Source organism: Babylonia areolata, chromosome 3, assembly GCF_041734735.1.
Source record: "Babylonia areolata isolate BAREFJ2019XMU chromosome 3, ASM4173473v1, whole genome shotgun sequence".
NCBI lineage: Eukaryota > Metazoa > Mollusca > Gastropoda > Neogastropoda > Buccinidae > Babylonia > Babylonia areolata.
The window spans coordinates 50151424-50177577 of NC_134878.1; the positions used below are offsets into that span (position 1 = coordinate 50151424).

The 26154-nt window shown below is 41.3% G+C and overlaps 2 protein-coding genes across 2 annotated transcripts in view; both read right to left on the reverse strand.

The window, feature by feature from the left end:
* Positions 1-1058: 1058 nt before the first annotated feature.
* LOC143280611 (uncharacterized) lies at positions 1059-7334 on the reverse strand. Its single transcript, XM_076585326.1, has 4 exons — positions 6788-7334; positions 4315-4399; positions 3448-3489; positions 1059-1424 (listed from the first exon to the last, which is right to left on the reverse strand). The coding sequence occupies exons 1-4, from the start codon at positions 7310-7312 to the stop codon at positions 1408-1410; spliced, it is 669 nt and encodes a 222-aa protein (XP_076441441.1). The 5' UTR covers positions 7313-7334; the 3' UTR covers positions 1059-1407.
* Positions 7335-11742: 4408 nt separating this feature from the next.
* The window catches only part of LOC143280075 (mitochondrial substrate carrier family protein S-like), a 28592-nt gene continuing 14180 nt past the window's right edge, over positions 11743-26154 (reverse strand). Inside the window, exons 5-9 of the mRNA XM_076584582.1 lie at positions 25950-26022; positions 24458-24505; positions 23138-23343; positions 14306-22130; positions 11743-14197 (exon numbers count right to left, since the gene is read on the reverse strand). Coding sequence (XP_076440697.1) covers positions 21953-22130; positions 23138-23343; positions 24458-24505; positions 25950-26022 — 505 coding nt within the window. The 3' untranslated portion in view covers positions 11743-14197; positions 14306-21952. The remainder of the gene's footprint in view (positions 14198-14305; positions 22131-23137; positions 23344-24457; positions 24506-25949; positions 26023-26154) is intronic.

Consider the following 26154-nt stretch of genomic DNA (forward strand, 5'->3'; position numbering starts at 1 on the left):
TAACATACTTACCGTGACCCAACTAGTGCAGACTCTGGCAGGGGTCTGACATTCCTCTCCTGTGCAAACTACAATCCGCCTATGCGGAGAAAACGAAACTACGGCCGATAACCTCCCGGAAGTAGATAACCTCCCCTTTGTCCCGCTGGCTAGCGCCCTCTTTTGACGGCAATATGCCATCACCAGCGCAGCGAGCAGGGAGAACAAGAAGCGGGGAGGACGGGAGGGTCTTAAATTTGGGTCACGGTATGTTATTTAAACGTAATTTTAGATTTAAATTTACATACTCCAAAAATATTTTTCCATGCCATGCCTTCATTGAATCTTATGTAAACTGTGCCTCAACTGTTTGGGATTCAGCAAGTGCTAATATCCTGCTGTCAACCAGGCCCGAGGGATACAGACACCTGCAGTGTTGGTTATGAGATCAGAGCAATACTCCCGCAGACATATCCTTGAAGTGGACGACCCTCAACTGTGTGATCCCAGTCGCTTCCTTTGGGCGCACAGCATACTCAACTTCCTTGGGCTGCACAATCCGACCTCTGGTGCTTTTTTTTTGTTTTGTTTAAAAAAAAAAAAAAAAGAGCCCCATACACACAATATATGTATACATATATATATATATATGCATGTGTATATATACACATACATATAGATAGATATGAAGATATAGATATATATAATGTGTGTGTGTGTGTGTGTGCGCGCGCGTGCACGTGTGCGTGTGCTTTTAAAAGCTAAATGACCACCTTTTTCAGTTTTTGAACTGATGTCAATGTTCACAAACTTTCCCAAAGCCTGCTCAAAACTTTTAAAAATCCTGACTATATTAACTGTGTTCAGTGTGTGTATGCAAATACTTGTAAATGCATTTTATGCATCAATGTGTATGTGTTTGTGCATGTGCACGTGTGTGTGCCTGCACGCATGTGCATTTTTTTTACACATTAATGCAAGCACTGTTAAATTTCCAGTCCCTCTAGCTCACAAATCCACTTATGAAAAAACAAACAAACGCACACACACAAACAAACAATACCAGACTTCCATTTGACCTTCAACTGATAAATCTATTTATTCATTATTTACAGGAAACTGATCTTGTCACAAATTAACTACTGCATGATCTTGTCACAAGTATTCTATAGCAATGATCTTTGTCACAAATATTCTACAGCCTGATCTTTGTCACAAGTGAAGTATTATAGACTGATCTTGTCACAAGTATTCTGTAGCCTGATCTTTGTCACAAGCATTGTGTGGGATCCCACAGAACAGGAACGATACACAAGTTCAGCAAAAACTGTGACAGAGAATCCAGTCAAAGTCTCAAGAACACATGCCCTGCAGGGGATCCAGCAGTCTGTGAGCCAGTGGAGAACCTCTGTCAGTCTGCTCTGTGTTTCAGCTGTCCATGGCCCCTGAACACAAATGACCACACGGTAAAGTTAACTCTCTCCATACGAACGACGAAAGAGACAACGTTAACAGCGTTTCATCCCAATTACCACCATCAGAATATTGCAAGCAGAACGCTCTTATAGTTATACTGAAGAGGTGAATGTTGACAAGGAATACCACAGTTCTGATGACGGAAGCTAAAGGTTGGGTCATTCAGACACCCACTGGGCATCCAAGGGGTCTGTGTAGAGGAGAAGAGAGGACTGGCCGTACTAAGTGAGTTAATCATATGGTGTTGTTGGAGAAAGGGCAGGCAACCCTTCAATGCATTTATCCGTGTAATAAAATGCAGAGGAGAAAGACAATAACTATTAAACCGTCAGGCGTTGTTTTCTTGTGCCTAACTTGAATTACTTTATTCTCTCTCTCTCTCTCTCTCTGTGCAGTCTGACACCAAGATTTCAACAACATAACTGGAAACAAATACAGATAACTGACAATGTACATATCTGTATTTTTCAACCCTTCTCTATAATTTTTTTCTCTTTTCCAGTGCACACTTTTTTGTTGTTGTCAATTTCAGACTTAATAGATAATACAGTGTTCTGTTAGGTCCATAAATAAATGTGAACACGAGTCTTTAAAATAAAGTTGAAACAAGCAACTTGCCAATTATAATAAATGAGTCTCTACATAAACTAAGCAATGACACAGTGATAATAATAATCATGAATCATCTAACAACAGACCAAGTTTTGCTACAACATTCCATAATGATCACCAAGTGAAAATCAATAATGTAAAGGATACACCTCCATGTAAGATAAAGCACAGGGGAAGTGCAGGCGTGGAGGTGGAAAGAAGAGGTAGGGAGCTCAATGGAAGCTTGGAATTTGGAAGCAGCCTGAATCCAGAAATGCAGATTCATCGATGCTATCAACAATCTGTTGGTTACACTGACATATGAGTCATAATGACAAAATTACTCCTCAGTGCACGTAACCCAACGCGCTTTGTCAGTCTAGAGGGGTGGGGTTGGGGGGGGGGGGATTATATAATTTCTGAAGAACACGGCCCGAACACATGTATCGCGCCACTGAAGTATCAAACGGATAACTGATACATTTCAAGGTATGTTTTTTCATTCAGTGAACAACAGAAGAAAGAACAATCTTGATGAATGTTCCTCTGACGAAGCTCTTCACAATGGAATACAAGGTTGCCAGTCCTCTGCAGTTGCTAGTTAGCAAAGATATCGATAGCATGTTTATACAGGTTACATTTCGTTTAAGTACAAAAATAAAAATTAAAAATAAAGAGATCACTTGTTCCAGTGCTTAATTCTTTCTCACAGCTGAAAATTACAAGAATGTAGAAAGAAAAAAAAAGCCAAAAATGGAGAGGGGGAGAAGGGTGGGAGAGAGAGGGGGAGGGGGAGAGGGGGAGTGAGAGCTATCACACAATGAGATTTTAATGAAAATGTGCCATCAGTAAAGACTTTTTTTTTTTTTTTTACATTTCAATATAATTATATTACACAGATCTATGAAAAATTGAAATGTCATAAACTGCTCCTCTTCTCTTTCCCAGTTCACTCTTTCTTTGACTCTCATGAACATATTCAGAGAAATAAAAGTTTGTCTGAGCTTTTCCACATCTTTGTTCTTAATACAAAATTACTATGTATCCCGCTTTTTTTTATATTTTTTATTCAGAATGCGCGAGCATGAGACAGACAGACAGAATTTAATATTGGAGATATAATGATGCATTCAAACAATATAAATTATATATGAGGGGGTTATAATTTCATTAAATTCACTGTCATTGCAAATAAATATACCAAAACGTTGTACCTTCTGAAATCCAAACTGAAATAAAAACTGAAACATAAACTATAAAGGCAAAAATGACTTCTCAAAAACCACAAGAATGGGGTTCTGTCAACAGCTTTGGATGAAAACAGTCTATTCCAACAAGAAGGCAAAACCCAAAGTATTCTTCTTTACCAGACAGAGAAAACCTCTGCAATGTTTAATTTACCTTCAAGGAAAGCATAGCACTCCCTTGTATCCATGATGTGCTCTGAAACAGAAATCACTTGGTTGTCTTATAAAGTTATGATAAATATTTTCATTCTGGCTATTTGCCACTAATCTATTCACATTTTAAAACAAATCATTTCCTCTGTTGTTTGTTTGATATTTTGATGATAACATTTGGAGTTTCATGTTTAACTGCTTTTGATGTGAAATGGTTAACTACTTACCATTGTTAACTACTTACCTTCACAATTATGATAGTAAGAATTAAAGAAATGGTCATTAAAAGAAGTCCTTTCGATCTAAATTCAGACTACTGTCTAATAAAATTTCTGCCAAAACGTTGCACTTTATTTCTGTATACTCTATGAATGTAATCCTGCCAACCCGATCCTTCCCTGTTCAAGGTAAACTCAGGCAGAAGACAATGTTGGTGATAAAACAAAGTGGTATATATGAATTAAAAAATAAAGATCAAAATGCACACATTAAAGATCCTGTAATTCATTTCAGGGTTCAAGGGAGTGTGGGATTCAATATAATCATAATCATATACGTGTATATAAATTTGCAGACTCAACACACACTCACAAAAGCACTGGCAATACAAGGGAGATAACCTATGCAAACTACAGTCAGACTGGAAAGGCAAGATCTCTCCCTTCTACCACGCTGAGCCTGGATCTCTCTGTCACAGATTTTCAACCTTAATTGTATTACACACCAATATCAAATATCTTTTAAAATATCTGTCGGGCTTGCCTGTAAATAGCATCCAAAACATTATTAAGAGACTATATGCAATGAGAGACTGATGAATTTGTTAGGGATTAGCTTGTAACTGCTCAGTGGTTTACACTGCACTCACCCAAATCTCGTCTCAGGACAACTCTCCTTCTTCCTTGTATTGTTTTGTAGGAGGCATCTCTTGATAACGCACTGATGAATAACTCCTGAAATAAAGATCTCATGCATCATTTCTATGACACAAATTACATTCAAAAGACACTGTTAATTTCAGTCCATGTTTCACAGTGCTCAGTGTGTGTGTGTGTGTGTGTGTGTGTGTGTGTGTATGTGTGTGCGTGCATGCGTGCGTGCGTGTATGTGTGTGTGTGTGCGTGTGTGCTTGCTTGCTTGCATGTGTGTGTTACACATTTTCAAAAATCAAATCTTAAATGTGAAAGGTGATGTGCATTGTGGTCACTTGACAGTCATAAAAAAAGTCATACTTCCATATAAGTTTATATCGTGACTAGTAACACCTTTTCCTTCTTTTTTTTTCTTTTTTTTAATTTTTTTAATTAAAATGGAAATGATATTGGTAGTTGTGATAGTTCTACTTTTCTTTAACAAGAGTTGTTTGTGTTAGCACACTACCATGCTAACTATTCTTGAGTTTTAAAGGTTTTGTTTTGGGGTTGTTGTTTTTCAGTGTGAGTTTTTGTGACACATTCATTTTGAACATCCATTACAGAAAAGTACAGAAACCTGCGAAAATGTAAACAATTCTGAGGTCTTTCAGTTTCACCCTCTATTCTCAAAAAAGATCTCAGTTGCCTTCCAGTTCCACTTTCATAGCTGTTGTTAATTTGTGTCAGTCTTTGGAGCTGACGTGACCAGTTGCTGAAACCTTAATTAATACCAAGTGGAGCGGTGGCTTAGTGGTAATGCGTCCAAGTAGGCAGCGAGAGAAGCCGAGGGTACAGGATTGATTCCCTAACTCGCCAGTATTTCCTCCCCCTTCCACTAGACCTTGAGTGATGTATCTGGATGCTATTCATTTGGATGAGACCATAAAGCAAGGTCCTGTGTGCAGCATGCAATAAGCACAAGTAAAAGAAACCATCTCACCATGCCAACAAAAGGTTGTCCATGGCAAAATTATGTCATTTGATATGAAAGCAAATACACTGCAGAAAGAAAAGAAAGAAGACAAATGGGTGGCACTGCACTATAACAACAAGTTCTTCCTGGGGAGAGGAGCCCAAATTGCACATCTGTAGAGAAATCTGCTTTGACAAAGGGTAATTATATCATATATATTTCATGAAAACTAGATGCAAGATAGATATTTTTATGCATTTTTTCCTAATATTATGTGCCATGTAAGGACCTTTACAGCTGGCACAGGAATTCAGACAGGACCATGTCACAGTGGTGAATCACAATACAGTGTTAGTCAAATATTGGATTAAAAAAAAAAAACAAGTTGGGAAAATTCTATCAAACTTTTCTACTTTGACAGATAATGTTCTTGGTCTTTGACTTCTCATTTGCTTATCACATCATCATAAAAGTGATGACTGGAGGGTCTAAACTAACATACCTTCCCAAAATATTATGCTACCAAATTTGCTTTGTAAATCCTAACAGAGCATATATATAGCATTCCGCTTTTGCACTTTCTGAGAAAATGTCAACAGTAAAGATTAATACAAACACACATAGTATAGTTTCACTTTGTTTAGACATCATGACATGTGAGTCAAACACACATTAAAGTCACAACCCAGACCTGACTCAGACCTGATAATACATCTATAGAAAACGCTAAAGATTATGCCTTCATGAGTACTGCACCTATATATATATATATATATATATATATATATATATATATATATATATACTGAAGACATAGGTAACAGACAAGTGCTATAACTTTTGTTCAAATTAATTAGATGCATATTTTATTATTGCATACATAAACATACACGCAAATATGCAATCATTCATTGACACACATAATCAATAGAAATTTAGAATGCTTGAAAACAATAAAATGTTTGGTATGAAGAAATCTCCTTAGACAGAAGCCACACCAGTACTTACTATACACTACAGGCAGTAGACTATGCTGTACAATTTCTAAAAACTACTTGTGTACTAAAGTAGTTGGCATAAGAAACTGCAATCAATGGCCCAAACTTACTTAGTTCTGTTAATCACTATACATTCTTCAGCTTCAATTTCATACTTTCATGGAGATATCAAATTCAAAGTTAGTATATCGACTCATACAATGATACATGTATACAATGTGCACTACATATGATATCTGCTGGCAGGGAAATGTGTAGAGTAGGAAACACCATGTGATGTATGTATGTGCATGCAAGGGCAAACACATGCTGACTGTCCCATCGTCCGTTCAATCTCAGTGGCATTAGAATCCAGCTGCACATCGGCATCCTGTATATTAAATTCACACACAGCCACATTTCAACGCCCATTCTGTGGCATCCTGGTGCAACGATCATACCAAGTCTCTCACTGTCTGTAACCAATGTACCGAAACGAAAATTAAAATGTATTTATAGCATTAAAAAAAATCTTACCGCTGCCCTTGCAATAGTAACTACTGCCTCTTGACTTGCCAGTGTGACGTCTGGGTCCATTTTGATGATGTGTTTGACACGACTTAAAGGAAGCCTGAACACTCTGTCACTGAAGTCAGATGCTTGCGCCTGGCCATCCATCTGTTCTGTCACTCCTTGAACGTCAGGTTCTTCTTCATGAAGTCCTGTTTCAACACCGTTCGGCTGATCCGATCTTCCATTATCCGCGACGTCATTTGCGCTTTCGTTGTCGATGCTTTCTGACACGATGTTTGTAGCACTTGCTGGCTGTTCCGAGTCTGGCCCTGAATATTCCTGATCAAGTTCAAGATCCGCTGAAACCGTGCCCGTTTCTGAAGCTTGCAGCTGCTCCCCATCTTCCACTATAGCTTGATCCGATTCAGTTGTGTCTTCTACGTTAATATGCTCGTCATTTTCTTCTCCAAACTTCTGATCTGAAAAGGTTTCATCTTCTGCACATGAAGTAAGATCCTTGCCCCCCGACGTATCCTCGGGACCCGCCATTTTTTGGTCGCTGTCTTATCAGAGTAGTCTCCCGTGAATGAATGATTGAAATCATCGTGTCAGAAACAACCTTTACTCTGATTTGGCACATGCTCTTCGCCCATTTTTACACAGCACACATGCCGTGCGCACGCGCGTGTGCGTGTATGTGTGTGTGCGCGTGTATGACAAGATATCTATCTCAGTTCTGCAGCTTTTGGTAGGCTTTCTCTCTATGCGTAGGAAAGGCATCTTCCCCACGAAACGGCCTACCACAACGCCCCCTTCCCCTCCCACCCCTCTTTTTTTTCTTTTTTTCTTTTTTTCTTTTTTTTCTTTTTTTTTTTAAATCTAAAGCAGATATGCAGAAACGTATCTGGATCGATTCGCACGCTCTGACAACTGACTCCTTGAAACTGACACCGAAAATGAAGATTCCAATGCTCACCGGCACTGACAAAACGGGGTGTGTGTGTTTGTGCGTGCGTGCCGTGCGTGTCAGCCAGTGTGTGTGTGTGTGTGTGTGTATGTGTGTGTGTGTGTATGTGTGTGCCAGCCGTGTGTGTGTGTCACAGTACGCAGAAAACGATTCTGATGGTTGTGTTGCACAGATTTCTTCCCGTGTCATCACAGTTCCACATTGACACAGTGGCCTGTTGTTGTGGTTTTTGAGGTGTGTATCGTGAACATGTGTCCAAGAAAGCTGGCTCATTGAACACAGTGTGTGTGTTCAAGTGACCCTGACACAGTGTCTGCAGGACGCACACTTTAAGACTGGCAGCAGAATGACATGTATTAACCTGGAGGTCCACGTGGCCTTGTAATGTGAAGCACCGTGACGTGCACAGAACCCCAGTCAGGCAGTGTGTACAACGGTGGTATGCCGTGGGGGGGGGGGGGGGGGGGGGGGGGGGGGTTCAGGCGTCGTTTGTGGCAAGCACGAAATGGAAACCTTGACAACTTCTTTCAAAGAGGGGAGAAGGGGGATTAAGAAGGAGCAAATCCGACTCGCCTGTTCCCGTTTCGCCTACTCTTCAAAGGTGCGGCCAGTCTCCGTCTCCGGCAGTAGCCTCTTGAAAGTTTGACTGTCCTATTTCGCATTTCTTCAATTAATCCTTTCTCTCTCAAATATGCGCACGCACGCCGCGCGCACACACACACACACGCGCACGCTCACGCACACGCACACACTGACTCCATACACTGATGGCCGGATAAGTATCAAAAACTGTCTGCGTACATACACCTATGCTCAGTACTGCGGGACAGGTCGCCAAACAAAGACGAAGGCACTTGGACATAATATGAACATCAGGAGAAGCTGAAAACTATGGCCTTGGGGGACATGCCTACCTCACAGGTTTTGACCGATGCATTTTACGCATTTAGCTTTTATACATCTACAGCCATGGGCCACATATAAACTGAATAGAATGCGCGTGTGTGCAAAGCAAATAGAATGTGTGTATGTGCGTTTGTACAAAGTTTATCGTCGAGTGTGTGTTATGATGTGATTATCACTACTTTTTTTCTTCAGTTTTTTTTAAGAACTGATGTCATTTGGAGTACGAAGGTTAACTTAGAGTTGGCACATGGAGATCACCAGTGATTGGAGAATCGAGCACAGACGGCGAAACAGGAACATGCAAATCGGAATGACACGCGAGAGGCTTGCGCCGCATGCTTTGGCGCAGCCATCTCTTAGTGAGGGTGGCCACAGGGAACTGAGACTGGACAATTCAGTGCTTGTCATCTGCTGTCAGTTTGCGTATGGAGACACTGATAGCATGGGAAGAATCGGTTCTTTCACTGTCAATCACTTTTCATTTGTGGGACATCATTAGTCTCCTTAAAATAATATAGTTTTCTTTGTTAAATCTTAAAGCTCAAATGTCCCATTGCCTTTTGCGGTCACAGGGACGGTGAGTTCACAATTATTTCAAGATGTCCAGGGCTCGGCATAGGAAAGGCAGGTCAAAATTCTGATCTCCGCTGCTTCTCACGTTACCCGACTGAAGTCAGGTACCCACTCACGCCTGGGTGGAGTCAGGAAAATCGGAGTAAAGTCCCTTTATTAGGAAAAAAAATATATCCCTGTGGGGAATCATTTAATTAACGCATGCTTGCACACGTGACCCGAGTTTAGCCGTCTTGTTTGAAATACTTGTATTCAGACTACAGTTACGCCATTCAGAGATGGAACTTTGGTGATCCAGGCGAGACTGGAACACGAGAGCCATCGTCTGTTTGGTAGCTCTGTATGGGGCACGTGCTGCATAGGAGTGGACTACCAACCCGCTGAGTCGGTCTGTGGAAACGTGTTGGGGAGAGGAACATGAAAATCATATTCTTCATCCAGAAATGACACTCCTACAAAACATGCACTGTGCAGTGCCCGTGCTGTGTGAAGATGGAGGAAAATGACGATCTAGCATCGCGTTGTATAAGGAGGCGCTGTGTCAGTGGCTTGGAACATGGAGCGTGACAGCAAGTGTTTCATTCCGTTCTGGATCCTTGAGTTTAAGACTGCATGGTTGTCAGGATGTCACGGCACCTTTTCCAAGCAGACGTTATTGTTCGTTACCTGTGACACTCGGTGTCAAATGTTATGACGGTTGAGATGCTTCACCCCAGTTGACTGACCTGTGCAGTGCGGACAGCATCAAAAAGAAAACAGCTGTAGGTCTTCAGTCCGTAGTTCTGACAGTGCCAGCAGTATGTGAAGGGGAGATACACTTAAGGTATGGGTTGCTCTGGTGGTGTTTTTTTTCCGAAACAGGCCTGACATGTCTAAGATCTGGCTCTGCCAGTTAAATTAGATCGATGGGTTTGAATCGATGATCACTGGCGAAGAATTGATTTAAATCGAATCGGAAAATGCCAGACTTCAAGCCGGGTTCGAAATAGTCTCTAAAATGTGTGGCCTTTTATGCCTTGCTCCCATCGGGACCCTAGTTTTGATGTCCCCCCCACCCCTTAACCCTCATCCAGTCTGCGGCAAATCACAGGGGATTGTCGTTGCAGGGATGTGGTAGCAGTCTCCACCCCAAGGTTACACATAGTCACGCTCCGTGACCAAGCGATTGTTGCTACCAGTCTTCTTCTTCTTCTGTGTTCCCCGTGATCATGGTCTCAGACTTGCAGTCCTATGCTGGAAACGAAGGTGGTGGTCTTCATGAGGTCTTCTTTGGTGCCCCAGAGATTTTCTGCCAGTGTGGCTCCATAGGGCCACTGCTGCGTCCGTGCATCTTGATACAGGGGGCAGGACTGCAGGATGTGCTCCGGGATTTGTGGGCCTGTCTTACACGGGCAGTCAGGAGTGTGTGACAGCTTCATTCGGTACATGTGGTCTCGCAGGCGGCAGTGCCCCGTGCATAGTTACCAGTGAAAAGAGACTAAGTTGGTGGTGCCCCCTGTATGTCTGATCGGAAGAGGCACCACCCACAGTGACACAGCAGCAATAACTGACGAAAGTTCTGTGTGGACTGCTCTCCCTCCCCAACCCACACCCCAAAAGTTTGTGTAAATGTTAAAGATGTTGGGAAATGGGGGAAGCAGGATATCGGTGCAAAGGGAAGTTGGTCAACATGAAAGCGTGTGTGTGTGTGCGTGCACATGAGGGAGGGAGGGAGAGGGAGGGGTGAGAGAGAAGAGAGAAGAAATGGGAGGGACAGAGAATGAATGAGAGCATTTTCAAGCTGGTGAAATTCCCATCCGCCTTTCTTCTGTCCACCCTTCATTTTCTGAACATCATCTGCTATGTTAAGTGGTGGTGCGGGTGCTAGTCCTTCGCGTTCCATGCGTGGAAGATTTATTTAGTGAAGGTGGGTGGGTCAACTTTGCATTGTCATTGAAAGTGGACGATTCAGTGGTCCTCCTAATCTCGTGTTTGTGAAATTAAAGAGTGGAGGGTGTGGGCCACTGGGTCGTTCACTTTCAATGGCAGGTTCAGTTGTGGGAACAGCAATATTCCTTAATCAAGGCTGCTCTCCATGGAAAAGGACTAGCACCCATACCTGAACCTGAACATACGTGAGGGCACTTTAGTGACAGCACTGGTAGGATTTAAAACTGATTTACTTGGGGGAGGAACGGCCGATTCACAAAGTTAGACTTAGTATATACAGAGGTGCATTGGTCTTCCCCCCCCACTTTTTAAAACAATTATTTAAGACTGAATATTTTATCATGCATGTTTGTAAGCCTGATACTTGTGTTCATTTTAAATGACTGAATAAAATCAAGTATACATGTCTTGTGGATTTTGTTTATTATTCTTTTCACGTTTTCTAAATTCTAACCAAAAAAAAAAAAAAGGGGGGGAGGGGGGAGAGAGAAGGGACAATGCATTAGAATATATTCTAAGTCCAACTTCAGTGATCTGGCCGTTCCTCCCCCTAATAATTAAAAAAAAAAGAAAAAAGTTCAAAATACAATCAAGATAATCCACATCCATTATATGTTCTGTTTAATTTTCCCCTGAAAAAAAAGTGGTTATACATGACAAAAAAAACTAAAAAGTTCAAAATACAATCAAGATAATCCACATCCATTATATGTTCTGTTTAATTTTCCCCTGAAAAAAAGTGGTTATACATGACAAAAAAACAAAACTACAGTGTCAATGAAAACAAATTGCCATGGGCAATGAGACCTAACAAAAGCTTACTGACAATGCACAAATTTTGGGGATTTTTTTGTTGCAGCATTACTCCCATGCTGCTCATTCTACCCCATTCACAGCCACACCAGGGTTTGTCTGTCAGTCCCAGTGCCGGAAGTCCACAGAGAACCATCGATGTCAGGTCGCCAGGTGGCCACACACCAGAGGAGACCCTGCGCTACTGCTGAGTCACTTTGGTGGAGTTCGGTAGTGCCTGTTCTGATTTTACATACTTAGGACACCACCTACTAAGTCCCCTACTAACAACAATAATGGCTTAGTCGCGGAACCAGACTGAGTGAGCATCTCCCCCAGAGTGGAGACCTCCAACGGCAGTCCCCGATCCCGATAAATCTGCCAACACTGAAGACCCTGACAAGACTCATCCCAAAGGCAGAAGTGATGGGGTATCGAAACTGAGGTCACCATTACAACTGGGCATGAAAGACCACACAATTTGGGGCTTCTGCAATACATAAGTCTAGGAAACGTGTGGAGGAACAGTACAAATCTGTCATTCAGAGGCAGTCGAGAAAAAGAATGGTGTATGCTGAGTCATTAGGAGTGATGGGAGGTGTACAGGCTTTCTCTGATCAGCCTGGGATCCAAAGTGGCAGCAAAGGGGTTAAAACCATCCAGATTTTTTTTCACAAACTATGAACATAAGATTAACATATACTATTTTTCTATAAACAAGGGGGGAAAAAAAGCCATAAGAACACACCAGATTTACTTGATTTCACAAGAAAAATAAAATGCCAATACCAAACACACACAAAAAAGTCAAGATCCATAGACAATAAGGAATGGTATGTGAAGAATTTCCAAAGATGACAAACAAGACTATGGCTGATTTGGAAATTTACCTGTAAAGCTTCAAGTCCTTGTTAAAACAAAACCAAACTGCACTCAAGATAGGAAATCTATTGAAAATCTGATTGTGTTTATATTACTTTAAATGGCAGTAAAGCCGACATCAAGAAACTGAACACACATTGTCAGACACACCTGTAAATGACAATGTTCACACACAGTCAGAGACATACCTGTAAATGACAATGTTCACACAGGGTCAGACACACCTGTAAATGACAATGTTCACACAGGGTCAGACATACCTGTAAATGACAATGTTCACACAGGGTCAGACACACCTGTAAATGACAACGTTCACAAACAGACACACCTGTAAATGACAATGTTCACACATAGTCAGACACACCTGTAAATGACAATGTTCACACAGGTTCAGAGACGCATCTGTAAATGACAATGTTCACATACGGTCAGACACACCTGTAAATGACAATGTTCACACAGAGTCAGACACACCTGTAAATGACAATGTGTCACAGACAGACACACCTGTAAATGACAATGTTCACACACGGTCAGACACACCTGTAAATGACAATGTTCACACAGGGTCAGAGACACCTGTAAATGACAATGTTCACACACAGTCAGACACACCTGTAAATGACAATGTTCACACACAGTCAGACACACCTGTAGATGACAATGTTCACACACGGTCAGAGACACACCTTAAATGACAATGTTCACACACGGTCAGAGACACCTGTAAATGACAATGTTCACACATGGTCAGACACACCTGTAAATGACAATGTTCACACACAGTCAGACACACCTGTAAATGACAATGTTCACACACGGTCAGAGACACACCTTAAATGACAATGTTCACACACGGTCAGAGACACACCTTAAATGACAATGTTCACACACGGTCAGAGACACACCTGTAAATGACAATGTTCACACACGGTCAGAGACACACCTGTAAATGACAATGTTCACACACGCTCAGAGACACACCTGTAAATGACAATGTTCACACATGGTCAGAGACACACCTGTAAATGACAATGTTCACACACGGTCAGAGACACACCTGTAAATGACAATGTTCACACATGGTCAGACACACCTGTAAATGACAATGTTCACACACTGTCAGAGACACACCTTAAATGACAATGTTCACACACAGTCAGAGACACACCTTAAATGACAATGTTCACACACGGTCAGACACACCTGTAAATGACAATGTTCACACAGGGTCAGAGACACCTGTAAATGACGATGTTCACACAGTCAGACACACCTGTAAATGACAATGTTCACACACAGTCAGACACACCTGTAGATGACAATGTTCACACACGGTCAGAGACACACCTTAAATGACAATGTTCACACACGGTCAGAGACACCTGTAAATGACAATGTTCACACATGGTCAGACACACCTGTAAATGACAATGTTCACACACAGTCAGACACACCTGTAAATGACAATGTTCACACACGGTCAGAGACACACCTTAAATGACAATGTTCACACACGGTCAGAGACACACCTTAAATGACAATGTTCACACACGGTCAGAGACACACCTGTAAATGACAATGTTCACACACGGTCAGAGACACACCTGTAAATGACAATGTTCACACACGGTCAGAGACACACCTGTAAATGACAATGTTCACACACGGTCAGACACACCTGTAAATGATGATGTTCACACACGGTCAGACACACCTTAAATGACAATGTTCACACACGGTCAGAGACACACCTGTAAATGATGATGTTCACACACGGTCAGAGACACACCTGTAAATGACAATGTTCACACACGGTCAGAGACACACCTGTAAATAACAATGTTCACACACGATAAGACACACCTGTAAATGACAATGTTCACACATGGTCAGAGACACACCTGTAAATGACAATGTTCACACACGGTCAGACACACCTGTAAATGACAATGTTCACACACGGTCAGACACACCTGTAAATGACAATGTTCACAAACGGTCAGAGACACCTGTAAATGACAATGTTCACACACGGTCAGGCACACCTGTAAATGACAATGTTCACACACGATAAGACACACCTGTAAATGACAATGTTCACACATGCTCAGACACACCTGTAAATGACAATGTTCACACACGGTCAGACACACCTGTAAATGACAATGTTCACACACAGTCAGACACACCTGTAAATGACAATGTTCACACACGGTCAGAGACACACCTTAAATGACAATGTTCACACACGGTCAGAGACACACCTTAAATGACAATGTTCACACACGGTCAGAGACACACCTTAAATGACAATGTTCACACACGGTCAGAGACACACCTGTAAATGACAATGTTCACACACGGTCAGAGACACACCTGTAAATGACAATGTTCACACACGGTCAGACACACCTGTAAATGATGATGTTCACACACGGTCAGACACACCTTAAATGACAATGTTCACACACGGTCAGAGACACACCTGTAAATGATGATGTTCACACACGGTCAGAGACACACCTGTAAATGACAATGTTCACACACGGTCAGAGACACCTGTAAATGACAATGTTCACACACGGTCAGACACACCTGTAAATGACAATGTTCACACACGGTCAGAGACACCTGTAAATGACAATGTTCACACACGGTCAGACACACCTGTAAATGACAATGTTCACACACGATAAGACACACCTGTAAATGACAATGTTCACACATGCTCAGACACACCTGTAAATGACAATGTTCACACACGGTCAGACACACCTGTAAATGACAATGTTCACACACACTCAGACACACCTGTAAATGACAATGTTCACACATGCTCAGACACACCTGTAAATGACAATGTTCACACACGGTCAGACACACCTGTAAATGACAATGTTCACACATGGTCTGAGACATACCAGTAAAAGGAAAGCAACAGAAAAATAATTGGAAAAAAAACAACCCCAACTCCAAGCATTTCCTTATTGACCCCCCAAACCCTTTGTTCCACCACGCTCAAGATAAATGTGTTCTAATCCAAGAATATCACATCTGAAAACAGAGCAATCATTTTAGATGATATCAAACACAATGTTCAATCACAGGAGAGAGTTAAGGAAAAAGGAATGAAAATCATCCAAAAACAGTTATGGTCACAAAAGAGGAAACTACCAAGGCCATACCCACAAAGAGCACGACAGTTAGGGCAACCAGTGCTCATCCTAGTTCTTATAATCTCACTTGGCATTCATTCAGATTATTTATTCATTCATTTGTTTATCTATTAATCAATTCACTGTATTTACTGAAGCCACTTTGAAGCAGAAAATGTGTTGCAAACATTCTCATATAAAAAAGCATGACTCAAAATACAGAAAAAGTTCCTTCAACTTATGAGAAAGGTAGTACTGGCCTCTGTCTGTCCCTCAGGACAGTGGGTTGCACCACTGGGCACTCTAGTTGGGGTGACTGGACAGAAAATAAAGAGGGGAGAACTGTATGGGAAGGCATGGAAACGCAAAATGTAAAAACCATTTCATTCATAATCAGAATTGCCAGAAAATAAGGACAATATTACAACTGAAAGCCCCCCCTCCCTCCCATCCTCCCTCTGGTTTTGAGCTTGGTTTTGATGGCGATCACTTCAAGAAATACATGTGCCTAACATGGGAGCAATTTGCTCAAATAGTGAACCTGAGCTTCAGCTGAGAGGGGATCTGCCAAAAGATGTAAAATCTGCATGCGAAGTTAGACATTTCTGGGATTTATAGGTTTTCAACTTAAAGCAGTCCAGTACCCATCTCAAGAATTGCTGAGGCAAACTTTTCCATAAACAGAGGCTGCTGGACAGGGAAGGAAGAAATGAGATTAAAAAAACTGGAAGGAAGAAAAGACAAAAAATGGCACATTAAAATGTAAAATACTGTATTTTTGTTCTATGCACTTGATGACGTGGAGGCAGTAAACCTGCTGTGCGCAGGTACCAACAACAAGTATCTCAACTTAAAAAAAAAAAAGGAAGTTAAAGAACTGGAACACACAAAGGAAATTTTCTTCCTAAAATTATGTTTAAGTCGCGGCACTAGTGGGTCATGGTTATGTATGTGTAATTAAAACTATATTGTCAAACAATGGATTTCTAGCACTTAGCTCAGTGTTCGGTCTCACTACCTTGTTGTTGGAGAAATAAAGAATTGTTAAACTGCAAAAGGGAAGGGGAGGGAGGGTTGGGGGGGGGGGGGGGGCACTTTGGGAAAACACACAAATGAAGGCACCAGGCAAGTTACATGAACATAGGGGCACAAAAAAGTACAAAAAAAAAAAAAAAGAAAGAGCAAGAAAATGGAGAGTGAGAAGGTAAGGAAAGTATTTTATTCAGAGTTCACACGAGGCAGAAATACAATTGGAACTAAAAGACACCCCTGACATGTCCATTTCAGTGATAAGCAAGAATGAGAATTATCAGGACAAAATTGAAGTTTCGAGAACAAAAATGGAGACTTCTCTGTACTAGGACTTTACAACAACAAAAAATGCCATGAGATTCTTAATACAAAAATGACTTGATAAAGGAGATTCTCCCAAACCAAGATAATTCTTTTATAAAATCAAAATATGAAGTTGCTTACATACTATCCATGATTTTCACCATTTTTATCAGTTACGTGCTAGTTTTTTGGCACATTTTTTCCCCTTGCATATATGATAAAATGATTAGCAGACACATACATAACAAGTTCAGGTTAACACATGACAGTCCACGTGCGCTCTTCAAGCATTTGTTTCACATAATGCTGCTGGATCAGTTGCTTTCGTTGGATGATATAAAATTCTAAATATCAACAAAAATCGTAATATCAACACAAATCCTAACAGGTCAAATGAAGAAATATCATCTTGTATCTATCATAGAACAGCTTTTAAGTGCATTTCATGGTGTGTTTTCTTTTTCCTGTACCTGATTTTTCCAAAGATAGCCATGGATGATCAATCAAGTCATCCAATGTCCCAATCCATGGCTGGAAACCAACATGAATCCCTCCAGCACAATTCAACATTACGTACAATGAAAGAGTTCCACAGGATTTAACCCCTTGACTGCTGCTGACAGTGAAGGGCTGTCACCTCACTGAGATCAGACACAGCTTATCTGGACGTCTTCCTCTAGGAATATTTGATCAGCCAAGTCAGCAACATCACTGAGAAGTACATAAAGAGTATTACCATAAACTACCTTGTAAGCACCGACCCCATCTTTGCACAAATCTTACCCTAAAGTTGGGGACGTGCATTTACTAGGTAATTCATAGCAGCCCAGTCCCTTATTTAGTTTCGCCTGGCTGGACGTTCACCTTATGTATGGGAAGTCTCTCATCTTCTTCTTCTGCGTTCGTGGGCTTCAACTCCCACGTTCACTCGTATATACGCGAGTGGGCTTTTTATGTGTATGATCGTTTTTATCCTGCCATGTAGGCAGCCATACTCCGCTTTCGGGGGTGTACATGCTGGGTATGTTCTTGTTTCCATAACCCACCAAACGCTGACATGGATTACAGGATCTTTAACGTGCGTATTTGATCTTATGCTTGCGTATACAAACGAAGGGGGTTTAGGCACTGGCAGGTCTGCACATATGTTGACCTGGGAGATTGTAAAAATCTCCACCCTTTACCCAGCAGGCGCCGTCACCATGATTCGAACCCGGGACCCTCAGATCGAAAGTCCAACGCTTTAACCATTCGGCTATGGCGCCCGTCAAAGTCTCTCATCAAACTGGTGATATCAGTGGGATAACAGTTTCGATTTAACTGTTATCAGATTTGTTTCATGGCCTTCTGGTGAGTGGTACGGACCTGGACAGGTGAATGTCATCCAAAGTTGCTCAGCAAACAGTCCACAAAGTGCTTGTTACTGAAACAAGACGCTGTGTCAAAGAGCGACATCATGATTGCACTTAGCTTTTCTAATGAATGTTGACTTCTCATGCAGACATTCCTTCTTCATCTCAAGATCTGAATGTGTACTGCTTTGTAAAAGCAACGCCATCACATATAGCAAACTGGATTATCATCATTTCATGATTTTTTTTCTCCCAAAGTAATGGGTGAGCGATTACATTTATATTTATCTATTTAAACGCTGTGTACAGTTTTTCACCCAAAACTGGCTAGGCCTTTACGAGATAGCATGCAATTACTGTATTTCAGACTCATGCCTGACTGATCTGGTTTCACCATATTCATCACTCAAGGGGTTCAAGTATACAACCATTCAATAATTTTCAGATACCTAAGAAGAAAAAGCAAAACTGCACCAAAAGGCTTGTATGCTTGACAAAAACAAAAGACAACTCCAAATTTACCACTGCTTTCCATCTGCTGCCCAAATTATCACAGAAACTCTCGACAGAAAATAAAATGAATTATGCAATTCATACAATCCCTAATCTCGCAACCAACCAAACAAAAACATTTCACCAAAAGATGCAAGCAAGATCAGAGTTTTTGTGGTTACATCACAGCAACTGTACATAAAATGAGATTCTTCATGAGTATGTGGTCCTTTCAGACACACTTTCTGTGAATAATAATACTTACAGAGTCCTTCATGTACACAGTGAAACAATATCACATCACATAAATAAAGATGTAAAGCACTGATTTCACAAAAGTAGAGGTATAAAGAGTGAACAAGCAAATTCACAGACAGAACACACGCACAAAAAAAGGGGAAAAAAAAGGATGCAGTATTCTCCTTATACTAAACAAACCAAAATATGTTAACACCTATTCCTTCGTAATATCTCCAACATATCAACTAACAAGAACACTGAGCATGGTGTAAGTTTTTTTTTTGCTTGCTATTTTTTTCAATGGAAAATCAACTTTTCCTTTTTTCTTTTTCTTAACTCTCTCTGAACATTCCCAATCAGAATGTTCTGAAACATTCCTGATTTGGAATGTTCATTTTATACCTGCTTCAGACAAGTATTTAATCCATACAGTTCAGAAGTTGATAGGATGGAAATACAGCGATGTTAGAAGCTCAAGACAGCATCACCGACCTTTCTTCTACTGCCAAAAACAACCAATTAAAGCAGGTTTCTATCACTCTATGTCTGAATGATAAGCCTCCTTTGTAACCTCTGTTTTTCATTCACACCAAAGATGGCACATCACATTATTACCTTGCAACTACAAAGGGTAGAAGTTTTACATTTACAACTCACTCAGGGTGTTACTAACCCATTCTTGTTGTTGCCAATTTCATGATCTAATTTCACCACCTCCGAAAACACTGAATGCATGCTACTCAGTGGATAGTCATCATTCATCAATACCCCACATCTTGAGATGTAAACAAAAAGTTACTCAATACTGGCATGTTTGTGATGATATTGTCCATGCATACTGTCTTTATAATAATCAGAATTGGTTGACCAAAACGAAAATGTCATTCAATGCTGGCGTTGTTGAGAGGGCCAGGAGTAGAGGGCCCAGAGTGTCAGCGAATCCATTGCGATCGCGCCTTAATTTTAGCACGATTCCCCAATCGAGCTACATAATTATGTGACCTGGTTGGAGACATAATTTGACAACAAACAAGAACGCCAGAGAATCGACAGACAGGCAGAAAATACGAAAAAAAACTTAAGCCGTATGAAGAGCACAGGAACAGGAGTCATGATGGCTGCCGGAAAAAGAGGGCGCTAGCCAGGGGGACAAAGGGGAGGTTACCTACTTCCGGGAGGTTATCGGCAACAGTTTCATTTTCTCCGCATAGGCGGATAGTAGTTTGCACAGGACAGGAATGTCAGAACCCTGCTGGAGTCTGCACTAGTTGGGTCACAGTTAAGTATGTGTAATTAAATGCTGATTTTCAGAAGCTAAAAAAATTTTTTTTTTCATGACACTGGGGGCTCCCTGGTCACGCTGAATGACCACCACTGGCTGAGTCAGAGCAACAACAGTACTGCTGAAACAGGAGGCTGCTGGAATGGATGATGGCTGCCAGAAAACAGGATGCTGCAGTCGTAAAAACAAGGGAGGTAGCATACTAAGGGAGGCTACTAGCCACAGCTGTGCTTGGGCGTAGTAGTATTTTGCACAAGAATCAGACCCCTGCACCAGTAGGTAACTGTACAGTGTGTGTAATTAACTCTCTCCATACGAATGGCGAAAGAGATGACGTTAACAGCGTTTCACCCCAGTTACCATCATCAAAATATAGCAAGCGGAAGGCTCTTATACTGAAGAGGTGAATGTTTACAAAGAATACCACAATTCTGACGACGGAAGCTAAAGGTTGGGTCATTCAGACACCCACTGGACATCCGAGGGGTCTGTGTAGAGGAGAAGAGAGGTCTGGCCGTACTGAGTGAGTTAATAAACAGGTGTCGTCGCCTTTGGTTCCTGGGCAGGTACAGTTAGGCAGAGGCATCAGCATGAAGGTTCTGCTGGCTGCTCCATCCTCTGCGCTGGTTCCACCATCAAAAGGGAAACAGCCGTACCTCTGGGTTACCTGTGTGGGTGATGCTCTGGCCAAGCACCTCAGGTGTAAGGGAAGGTGGATATGTAGAAATCTGATCTCGCAGACACAAACCTCAACAGGTGATATCAAATAAGTTTCTTTTCAAAAGAAAGATACAGCAATCATGTCTTTAAAAAAAACCACACGCCTCAACAGATAATATGATTCTTATTAAAAGAATAGATACAGCAATCATGTCTCAAAAACACAGATCTTAAAAGATAATATGTTTCTTATAAAAAGAAAGATACCAAAATGTTTTACAAACAGACCTCAACACATAACATGCGTTTTTTTAACAAGAGAAAAGCATTAACTTCCCAAGCCACTCCCCTGAATCCACCAAACAGAAATCATTCAATACATCATCATCAATAAAACAATGTTTTGATTTAAGGCAGCATCGCATGTCACAATCCATTTCTTTCTTTTTGGCGGGAAAATGCATCCACCACATCATAACACTATATCCTAACACCATATCCTATAACCATCCAGCTGTAGCTCCATAACCTACAAATTAATTCATACGTCTGGCAGGTGTATGTATCAATCAACAATGTACCACCATCTCACTGTTCTGCGCACAGACAGGACGTTTACAACTAACTGCCCCTGAGACCCAACTCCGAGACCTTCCTGTGAGCGAATGACATGACAATCATGCTGGCTCCGTTGGCGAAGAAACTGCGAAGCGTGCCCGGCATCAGACCGCGGTACAGACCCAGGAACCCCCCACGCTCTCTGATCACCAGCTTCATACGTTGTAGCACCGACATGTCTCTGCACAATGTATCACGAGTTACACACTTGATGAGTTATTCAGCGCTCCATCAGACTAAAAAAAAGAAAGAAAAAAAAAAGAAAAAAATTCTCACAGTACTGCAAACCCCAAACAAACATCAGTCACCCTGTACAGCATTACACAGACACAAGCATCGTTCTCACTGCCCTGGTCACGGCAATTTTTTTTTGATAGAGGAAGGTGTCAGAAAGGTTAAGATTTGTATTTGTATTTCTTTTTATCACAACAGATTTCTCTGTGTGAAATTCGGGCTGCTCTCCCCAGGGAGAGCATGTCGCTATACTACAGCGCCACCCATTTTTTTGTATTTTTTCCTGCGTGCAGTTTTATTTGTTTTTTCCTATCGAAGTGGATTTTTCTACAGAATTTTGCCAGAAACAACCCTTTTGTTGCCGTGGGTTCTTTCACGTGCGCTAAGTGCATGCTGCACACGGGACCTCGGTTTATTGTCTCATCCGAATGACTAGCGTCCAGACCACCACTCAAGGTCTAGTGGAGGGGGAGAAAATATCAGCAGCTGAACCGTGATTCGAACCAGCGCGCTCAGATTCTCTCTCGCTTCCTAGGCGGACACGTTACCTCTAGGCCATCACTCCAGATGCTTATCAACCAAATCAGTGTCCTTGAAGGTTTGGGTTTGAATCCCAGTCTCACCCTTCCTCCCAAGCTTGAATGGAAAATCAAACTGAATGTCTAGTCATTCAGATGAGACAATAAACTGAAGTCCTGTGTGCAGCAAGCACTTTGTGCAGTGGGAAAAAAAAAACACAAAAAAAAACCCCCAGCAAAATTCTGCAGAAGAAACCCACTCTGATAGGCACACAAATATGTGAATGCACTCAAGACTTGACAAGTGCATTGTACTTTGCTGCTGGTCAAGCATCTGCCTAGAAGATGCGGTGCTGCAGACATGGATTTATCTGAACACAATGAAACCTCCTTGACAAAGTGAAACTGAACAAACGGACCCAAGCGTGCTACTCACTGGCCGTAGCTGCACTGGATCTGACACTTCATGTACTCCAAGGGCCACACCACCCACCAGGCTAGCGTGGCCGCGATGCCCGCCGTGAACAAGGGGCCCAGCAGGGGGCGCTTGAACCACTCTGGGAAGTGGCGCCGCCCAGAGTCCACTGTGATGAAGAAGGTGGACATCAGGCCCATGGTTCGCACCCATGTGATGCCGAAACCCTGCGCCGCCAAAGAGAGGGGAGAGATAATAACAAAAGTAGTAATAATATCAGCAATAATATTAATAACAATGTGCATTTGTATGGCGTCCTTTATCTCTAAGAGCTCAGGGCATTTTACACGAAAGAAAATGTTACAAATTACACAAACCAACCATGACCACTCTCTCTCTCTCTCCCCCTTCCCCTACTCCCATTCCTCACACATGTCTGCAAAGTGAGTTGGCAGGAATGTGTGCATGTGTTGTAGAAATAGAAAACCCACAGTGATCTGAAAAAAGAGGAGTTTCCAGTGAAGAGCAAAAGGCAGAGACGGAATCAGATGAACAGATATGATGTGGAAGGTTTCTCCTGAAATGAGGAGCAGTAAAGAGGAAAGAGCATTCACCATAGGTTCTTGTACTGACATGAGGAAATTTCAGAAGGTAACAGTCTGAGGAAGAATAGAGAGCTGTTGAGAAAGCGTAAGAACTCATAAAGTCTGGAAGATGGGTTAGTCCAGTGGAATGGAAAGCAGAAATACAGACACACAACTCTGTATTTCATTCTTGCCTCAACAGGAAGCCAGAGCAGAGTACAGATTAGTTTTTCTCTAAGTCAGAGAGAAAAAAAAAGTTAAATCAGAAAGCAGAAAGTTAAGTTCTTCTGTAAGTCTCTAAGGTTCTGTAAGTCACCGAGAAGGAAAGATAAATTCTTCTGTGTTCATGGACATCAAACTCATATTATCAATTGTACCTGTAAATATGGGATTTTACAAGCATGACCATTTAGGAGACCCTTCTCTATTTCCCAGTATGCATGCTATGTACATTCATGTTTCCAAAATCTACTAAAAGCTGACATGGACTTTGGGATCTTTAATGTGCAACTACACATATGTAAATATACTTTACTGCTAGTGAGAGAGAGTGAATCAGTGTGAATGTGTGAGTGTGTATGTGTTTGTGTGCATGTGTGAGCATATGTGCATGTGCATACGTGCATGCATGCATGTGCGTATATGTTTGCTGCATGTGTGAGCATGTGTGGATTCACATGTGTGCATGTGTGGGCATGTAAGTGCATGTGTGCATCAGTATGTATGCACATGTGTTATGCCAATATTAAAGACTCACCGTGTAGACCTTTGTCAGTTTCCACTTCTGGTTTGTCTGACCACGTACCTGAAAACAATGTGTGTGATGTAATCTGGTGCTGTTACACTGGGAAGAAAGGAACTCATTATTCAAAAACAGAGTGAAACACGGAATCAGCTTCATGCCTGCCTAAAAAGCAAATGACCTGATCTAACAGAACTAGCTCCAAAACACAGTCTCCACACACTACCTTCCCCATCTTCCCATCCAATTAACCTCTGATGAATATAAACAGCCACGAGTGATTAAGCACGCAAAATCATACACATATACACACTTGTGTGCCTGCACAGTTCTACAGAACAAGTCACTCTCTGCTATCTAAATGTGCTAGTAATTTGAAACAACAAAACAGAGACGTACATTTTACTGGCAAATCTTAACTCTTTTTGATAGCCAATCTTGCTGAAATTACTTTTTTTTTCCATCAACAAGAATTCTTCAAATTGTTCCCTGTAAATGGACCAAAAATCTGGAATACATTTTTATACATTCTGTTGCAACTGTGAGTCTTTAAGTGCTTAGTAAAATATGAATGCTAACTGTATTGGTCAGAAGATAATGGTTAATCAATTCACATCTGTCCACGGATTCTACATTCTGTTATCATTAGTTTTTGAAGTGTTGTGTAAACCTTGAAATTTTACTGCATTGATCGAAGATAATGATTAAGAATCACCTTACTTCTATATGTTTTGGGGGGTTTTGTTTTTAGGTAGGGTAGTTAATATATTCTTATTCTTGTTGCTTGTAGCCCAGCCAACTGCACAGGGCCGTATCAGGACTGTCAAATCATACAACTGCTCAACCGCGTCAACACAAAACTGTCACATTTACAAAAAAAACACTAAGACACACCCACAAAACACAGTTCATGACACAGTATCCCAACCATTTAGCTCCTTATGGCAAATAAGACAGGCTATGCTGAGGACGCCAGCCATTCTGCTTAATTTATCATCCCCAGATTACAAAAAATCGTAAAAAAGGAAAAAAAAACAAAAAACAATACTTCAAAGCCAAACAAAAAAATACATAAAAAAGACCATACAGGCAAATAACACTGCAGAATGGGCAGCTGGTGCCCATCCCAGTGTTTACATCTCACTACCTAATTGCCAGAACAAAACAGCACAGATAGTATGTCATAGACTGCAGAAATGAGAAAAAAGTGTCAAGGCTTGCTTGAAAAATGAAAGGGGAATGGACTGGGAAGGCAGAAAAAGGAGACAGCAGTGAAGATAGAAAAAAGGCAGAAACAAAGAGAGTGACAGAAAAGAGGAAATTTCTAGCACAGAATTTCCAGAGGGCGGGGATGCTATTTATACTGAAAGACCTCCGGTATCCCCACGGGGGGAGGGAAGTTAATAAGCATGGTTTGACTGAATACTAAGCACAGTATTTCCAAACCATGAGTAAATGAACAGAATATCTATGCAGGTAAAGGTGAGATAGAATCAGGATTAATTACCTTAACGTAATCAAGAGGCGTTTCTACAATGGCACGACAAGTAGCAGAACATGCCGCACCCATTAACACACGCCTGGAAGAGCAGTCAAACACAAAAATCAAAACCACATTAAAATCTGAAAATGAATGGCAAAAATCATAATCTAATTGTGTGTCCACCATTGACTCACTGAGATCTAGATAATGGAATGTTTCATCCATGACA

Coding starts and splice junctions, on each gene's coding strand:
- LOC143280611 (XM_076585326.1), bottom strand. CDS start 7,312: ATGGCGGGTCCCGAGGATACGTCGGGGGGCAAGGATCTTACTTCATGT. Junction 4,400..6,787: donor TTACTATTGCAAGGGCAGCG/GTAAGATTTTTT, acceptor TCTTTATTTCAG/GAGTTATTCATCAGTGCGTT. Junction 3,490..4,314: donor TGTCCTGAGACGAGATTTGG/GTGAGTGCAGTG, acceptor TTTCTGTTTCAG/AGCACATCATGGATACAAGG.